General features: G+C 40.4%; 1 protein-coding gene across 2 annotated transcripts in view; it reads left to right on the top strand.

Moving 5' to 3' along the window:
* Positions 1 to 6,701, top strand: part of LOC148890628 (dihydropyridine-sensitive L-type skeletal muscle calcium channel subunit alpha-1-like) — a 34,123-nt gene extending 27,422 nt beyond the window's left edge. The window contains exons 28-39 of one of the 2 annotated variants that reach the window (XM_089011301.1): positions 385 to 468; positions 1,235 to 1,282; positions 2,956 to 2,979; positions 3,065 to 3,190; positions 3,774 to 3,839; positions 3,950 to 4,041; positions 4,627 to 4,786; positions 4,889 to 5,016; positions 5,393 to 5,489; positions 5,921 to 6,023; positions 6,276 to 6,377; positions 6,510 to 6,701. In XM_089011301.1, coding sequence (XP_088867427.1) covers positions 385 to 468; positions 1,235 to 1,282; positions 2,956 to 2,979; positions 3,065 to 3,190; positions 3,774 to 3,839; positions 3,950 to 4,041; positions 4,627 to 4,786; positions 4,889 to 5,016; positions 5,393 to 5,489; positions 5,921 to 6,023; positions 6,276 to 6,377; positions 6,510 to 6,682 — 1,203 coding nt within the window. In that variant the 3' untranslated portion in view covers positions 6,683 to 6,701. Of the gene's footprint in view, positions 1 to 384; positions 469 to 1,234; positions 1,283 to 2,955; positions 2,980 to 3,064; positions 3,191 to 3,773; positions 3,840 to 3,949; positions 4,042 to 4,626; positions 4,787 to 4,888; positions 5,017 to 5,392; positions 5,490 to 5,920; positions 6,024 to 6,275; positions 6,378 to 6,509 lie in introns of those variants that run through there. The other variant, XM_089011302.1, reaches the window with a different exon arrangement.
* The last annotated feature ends 260 nt before the right edge of the window (positions 6,702 to 6,961 follow it).

Consider the following 6,961-nt stretch of genomic DNA (forward strand, 5'->3'; position numbering starts at 1 on the left):
AGTATATTGTCGGTGTTCAAATACCTGACATGTTTCGGCGTCTACTTCCGCCTTCGTCAGAGTACAGAGTACTTACAAACAATACACTGTCTGTAAGATAAGAATCTGGTTTAAATTAGATATCAAGTAGACAGGATGAACTTAATACAACTATATCCCTAATGGACAGAAGTGGCCGCGCTCTAAGGTTGGGGGAGCAGTAGACTGCTCCTTGGCGCTAATCTGATGACTGATCTCTTAACCTTATTAGCATCATGCTAATGAGGTGACACCAGAGCTAATGAGGCAATCAGAGCCAGGTATAGCACATTAGAGGTCATCAGACAGAACAAAAGAAGTAATCGGTGATTCACTGATTATCCGAACATTGTGGTTTTCCAACAGGGTTACTTTGGAGACCCCTGGAATGTTTTTGACTTTGTCATCGTCATTGGAAGTGTCATCGATGTTATTCTGAGTGAAATTGATGTGAGTATCATTAGCCCCAACCCTTTCTTATTTTCTCTGAATGCCAGAGTTTACTACTACCCGCTACTTCATTGCACTTTTTTTTAAATGGAATTCTATTACAAAACAGTACACACACTCCCCTACTTACGAACATTCGAGTTACAAACAACGGTACTTACGAACATTTTGTAATATTCTCTCCAGTTGTACATGAACAGTACCTTTATTTATAGAGCATATATTTTTATTAATGTTTATTTTTCAGTACAAACCAATATAGGTTACTTATACAAGCCTTTGACATACTTATATAAGCCTTAAACATACATTGCATACAAAATATAGCACTGAAGCAACTTGCGAACAAATTCACCTTACAAACAACTGTTCGAAACGTATCTCGTTCATAGGTTGGGGAGCGTCTCTATTTATATAAGTCCACTGTAATGGTAAACGGGCTTCAATTGTCAAGCGTGGGGGACCCGGAAAAAACTCACACGGGCCCGTGGAGAATATGCAAACTCCGTGTAGGGAGGCCGGACCGGGTCTTGAACTCACGACCTCTGCACTATAAAGTCGGTCCATCGCATAAAGCAGTTCGGAAAATCAATGAATGCATGCGTGATTGAATGAACGAATGAATTTGACAATTTAGCCTACATTCCACTTATCTGATATTCCATATTCTGGCAATAATATGGCACAAAATGAAATTGTTTGAGAAACTCCAACCTCCTTTCATTGAATGATATTTCTTTCATCTCTCCACCCCCTTTTTATGCAGGCGGCACTGGTGTCATCTGGAGGGCTTTACTGTCTCCAAGGCTGTGATGTAATTATCTTATTACTGTATTTTCTGCTGTATAAGGTGCACCCAAAAGCCTTGATTTTCTTCAAAAGATCACGCTGCGCCTTGTACGCAAGCGCACCTTATATGTGAAGCCCTATTGAGCCACAACAGGTCTCGCAACAACTGTTATCAGCCACCAACCTACCCAACCCTGTAGAAGTAGTGCGTAACTGTAGCGCCTTATAATGTGGTGTGTCTGATATTTGGAGACCTTTTAGATATTTATATATAATATTTGGAAAACTTTTTTCACTCATTGAAAGTGCACCTTATAGTATATATAGATGTACAGTAAAGTCTCGTTATATCGATATTCAAGGGAGTCCGAAAAAATATCGATATAACCGGGACTATCGATATATCCGATCCTGCGCCGAACTGCATTAAACAAAAGCCGCCAAAAGAGGGCAGCCAAGCGCCATATAAGAAACAGAGCTGGCCATTAACTCCCTTTTTTTTGGGTGAGAGATGTTCCCCCAATGTTGCCTCAAAATGGCACATATAATTCTTTAATGATTGTAAACATGTATGCTTTAATTTTCAGAACTACAGTGTATTTGAAACATATTCATAACTGGATGTGTAACAAGAAAGCATATTATCCGAATCTGAAGCCATTGTTTGGATTCACAAGCAATGCAAGACGTCTTGGCGTGAAGTCATTTTTATTTGCATTTGAATAAAAAGTGACATCGGCTGTCCTTTAATACACAGTATGGAATGTTAATAATTTTCAAAATCATCGCGCTTCAGCAGACAAAACAAGAAACATTGTTGCAAAAAACGATTGCATTCATATACAGTACAGTGGGCATGTACATAACACAACAGGGAAACTGAAACGCTTACATCTTACTGTATTATGTATACAATTTAAAAAAGTCATCAATCTTCTTCTGCTTCCCATTTTAACCTTTTAACACAAACACTTCAATCTCGTCTGCTACACACGAGCTAGCGTCTGAAAATGAAAATGGCTCTGCTACACGGGTGCTGGGCACGTAACCAAGTCACCTGACCAAGTCGACCAATGGCGCGACTGATGGCGTGACACGTAACCAAGACACGTGACCAAGTTGACCAATGGCGCGACCGATGGCGTGTCACGTGACAAAGTCACACGGCCAAGTCGACCAATAGCGCGACCGATGGCGGCTCATGTGACCAAGTCGACCAATGGCGCGACCGATGGCGGCTCACGTACCAAGACACGTGACCAAGTTGACCAATGGCGCGACGGATATATCGATATAAACAACAAAAATGGCCGGCGGGGGATGAAAAGGAGCACCGTAATAACCGGATTATCGTAATAACCGGGTATCGTACTAAACGGTACTAATTATACATAAAAAGACTAGAAATGTGCAAGGGAAATGAAAGTAGTATCGTAATAAGCGGTACTATCGATATAACCGATATCGATATAACGAGACTTTACTGTATTTTAAAAAATACACCATTCATTCGGGGTGCGCCTTATCCTCCGGAAGAGATATTAAATTCATTGTATTGCAAGACTGTCACATACATCCATTCTATACGAATCTATTTCAATATTAGGTTGTATTTTCATGAATATATCACTTCTTAACACAATGAACCACAAACTGATGTGATGAAATAAATAATGATAAGAAACATTTTCTTTCCAGGAAGATCCGATGCAAGCAATTGCGGTGAGTTGACATGACATGATTGTGAGAACGGAAGAGTTTTGTTGGCCCTTGTGACTTTCATGTTGTTGTTTTTCCTTCTCAATAGTCTGCGGAGAATATGAGTGTGTCAATCACGTTCTTCAGACTGTTTCGTGTTATGCGTCTGGTGAAACTTTTGAATCGTTCTGAAGGAATAAGGAATCTGCTGTGGACCTTTATCAAATCGCTTCAGGTCTGTTTTATTCTGTTGCTAACGCAAAATAACTCATTCACTGCCATTCACTCATCTCTTCGGGATTTGAAAATATGACGTAGAGCGCCATTCCCGAATTTGTTCGGGTTTTGGTTTTTCTTGTTTGGGTGTTGATAAAGCACTGGTCAGACCTCTGGCAATGTTTCCCTTCCACAAGGGGGCAGCATGTCCCTTTTGTCCATGTTAGCGCTTTGTTTCAGCTTCAGCTATTGTTAAATCGCCATATATACCAAAATGTATTTTTGCATTGTATTGTGGACAGCCGCCCTCATTTGAAGCTCTTATGTCTCCAGACCCACACTATTTAGGACAGTCTAAGGTTTCTTATGCTGCATTGAATGTTTATGTTGTCCTAAAACTCAATATTCTGTGGGCCCTGCAATGTCAATGATAATGGCAAAACCCTGGCGCTGGAGTGGACAGATTTTCGCACATCTGGCAGTGAATGAGTTAAATTAAAAACACCTCCAGTTGTGAGGAAAATACCTTAATATGCTCTGTGCAAATAATATGTTGAATACGTTCTTTGCTTTGCATTTTTCTTTTGTCATTTTGATTGTAGGCTCTTCCCTACGTGGCCCTGCTCATTCTAATGCTGTTCTTTATATATGCTGTTGTAGGAATGCAGGTACGTACAGACAGTCATTGCACAGACAGGTGTTGTCTTGTATTACAGTATACACACCACGCCGTTGCTCCCCAACATGATCTTTCACTCGAATTGCATTTTCTCTGCAGATATTTGGTAAAATTGCTTTGGTTGATGGAACCTACATCAACAGGAACAATAACTTCCAGACATTTCCACAGTCTGTTTTGCTATTATTCAGGTTGGTGTTGAGAGTTCAGAGCGAAAGTAGGAAAACATTTCAGATTGAAATGATGAACCAGATACTTAAATACCATCATATGATGAATTATCATGAGGAATAGCTAGCGAGCTAGCTGGAGAAATAGATAGCTCGCGAGGTACATAGATAGAGAGCTCGATAGATAGAGAGCTAGATAGGTATAGAGCTAGCTAGATAGAGAGCTAGCTAGATAGTGAGCTAACTAAATAAATAGCTAGCTAGAAAGTGAGCTAGCTAGATAGAGAGCTAGCTAATAGACAGCTAGCTAGATAGAAGGCTAGCCAGATAGAGAACTAGCTAGATTGAAAGCGAGACGGCTAGCTCGGTAGAGAGCTAGAAAGCTAGAGAGCTAGAGAGCTAGAGAGCTAGACAGCTATCTAGGTAGCTAGCTACATGATGATGGGTGGATGGATCGATAGATGGGTAGGTAGGTAGGTAGGTAGGTAGGTAGGTAGGTAGGTAGGCAGGTAGGTAGGTAGGTAGGTAGGTAGGTAGGTAGGTAGGTAGGTAGGTAGGTAGGTAGGTAGGTCAGTCGATCAATAATTATTATTTTTTGCTTTGAAGATGTGCAACCGGTGAAGCATGGCATGAGGTGATGCTAGCAAGTATGTATGGAAAGAAATGTGATGCCAAATCCGATTTCCTTCCTGGAGAAGAGTTCACATGCGGATCCAACTTTGCCATCATTTATTTTCTGAGTTTCTACATGCTCTGTGCTTTTCTGGTAAGATCACACGAGTGGGGTAACCACGCATCAAAGTATGTCGGATTAGCTTGACTTAATTTTCGCCACCTCTTATGGCAACAATGCTCATCTCCTCGACAGATCATAAACCTGTTTGTGGCCGTCATTATGGATAATTTTGATTATCTGACCCGCGATTGGTCCATTCTGGGCCCACAGCACTTGGATGAATTCAAAAAAATCTGGGCAGAATATGATCCAGAGGCCACGTAAGTATTTGGGTGTCCTTGCATGCTGACTGATGTTTTTTATTTTTTATCAAATAATGATTTTAAGCAACCTCATTGTTTCTTCGTACCAAAACCCGAATCGCTGTACAGTTATTTTATCCATTCATGCATTACAAGCATGTCTGAGATTGGAACCAGAATCATCAAATAAATCAGATGTATCCAATTCTAATTTGTAAACCTCTATAAATGTGGATACACACTGAAAATTTTACAAGCATCTTAAATTTAATGACCGTTATACGAGTTTTTTAACGCACTGTCAATTATTGTATCATTTCATGGATGTTGTCAAAGAGGACACTGATTCTTACATTTGAACTTCTATTTTTCTTGCCTTTCTTCCACCCCCTAGGGGGCGGATTAAGCATTTGGATGTTGTGACACTTCTACGGCGAATTCCTCCTCCTTTGGGCTTTGGCAAGTTTTGTCCTCATCGAATTGCCTGCAAGGTGCACACATTGAGAGCAGACACAAACATCACCTCGAATGGACAAAAAAACGATTTAATCAAGTGTTTTATTTTGGGGAATAGCAAGTCCTTGCTTGCGTCATTGTGGTTCCGTCCACGCTCACTCTCTCTCTCTTGCTCTCTTTCTCTGTCTCTTTGCGTCTCTCGCTGTCTGTCTTTCTGTCTGCCTCTCTCTCAATCTCTCTCGCTCTTTTTCTGTCTCTGTTGTTTTTGTGGGTGTCTGTGTCTCTGTCTGAGAGAGACAGAGATACCCACAACAAAAAAACAGACAAAAAGAGAGAGAGGGAGCGACAGAGACACAGACACACAAAAGACAGAGATAGAGAGAGAGGCAGACAGAAAGACAGACAAAGACACAAAATATATATATATATATATATATATATTCTTTTTCTTTTCTTTTTGTTGCAGAGGCTGGTCTCTATGAACATGCCCCTCAACAGTGATGGAACCGTCACCTTCAACGCGACGCTGTTTGCACTGGTTAGAACTGCACTGAAAATAAAGACAGAAGGTTTGCAATTTTGTTTTCTCTTTCTTTGAATTTACCAGAACTATTTGAAATAAATGTTGGCTATAAGTCAACAGTTTGGAACGCCGTCGATGTACTGGACTAAACATTTGGTCGGCAACAGTCAGAAAAGTGAAAAAAAGTGTTTCTGTGGTCAAGTGGAAAAGCACACTGCAAGGCTCTTTTTGGTAGGGGGCTTCATGTTAATCCAATATTCATTCATGATTGAATGGCATTTTGACTTTTCTTGTCCAGGTAATTTTGAACAAGCCAACGAGGAGTTGCGAGCTATTATTAAGCAGATCTGGAAGCGTACCAGTATGAAACTGCTGGACCAAGTCATTCCGCCCATAGGAGGTTAGCATGCAAAGCTAATCCTTCTAGAGTTCCTTTCAAAAGCCTGATTAAAACCATGTTTGACCGCGCTAATGAGAATTCTTCTTGAATGACAGTATTTCTTGCTTATTTCTTTCCTCTCTTTTCTATCAGATGATGAGGTGACAGTGGGAAAATTTTATGCAACATTCTTAATCCAGGATTACTTCAGAAAAATGAAGAAAAGACAAGAGGAATATTACGGTTTCCATCCATCAAAGAAAAATGCAACAAATGAAATACAGGCAAGCACTTCATTCAATTGGATACTTTTTTTCAGTGAATGAATCTACGTCATATTTTCACTTCCCGCATAAATTCGTGAATGGCAGTGAATGAGTTAACATGCTAGATTTGCTTTTGCCGGCCGAATAAAATGATGTGGCAGGCCAGATCTGGCCCCCCAGGGCTTGACTTTGACACCCGTGCCCTCAAGCAAAGAGTCTGTATACTATTCCAAGTGGGAAATGCTTTTGTTGGAATGTTAGGAGTCACTACATTATTTGCCCTCCTATTGATTTGATTGACTAAACTAGCATCACCTTTGTGTCCATTCAAACATATTT

The sequence above is a fragment of the Hippocampus bargibanti genome, linkage group LG12, assembly GCF_051943395.1.
Source record: "Hippocampus bargibanti isolate YZ-2025 linkage group LG12, ASM5194339v1, whole genome shotgun sequence".
Classification (NCBI taxonomy): Eukaryota; Metazoa; Chordata; class Actinopteri; order Syngnathiformes; family Syngnathidae; genus Hippocampus; species Hippocampus bargibanti.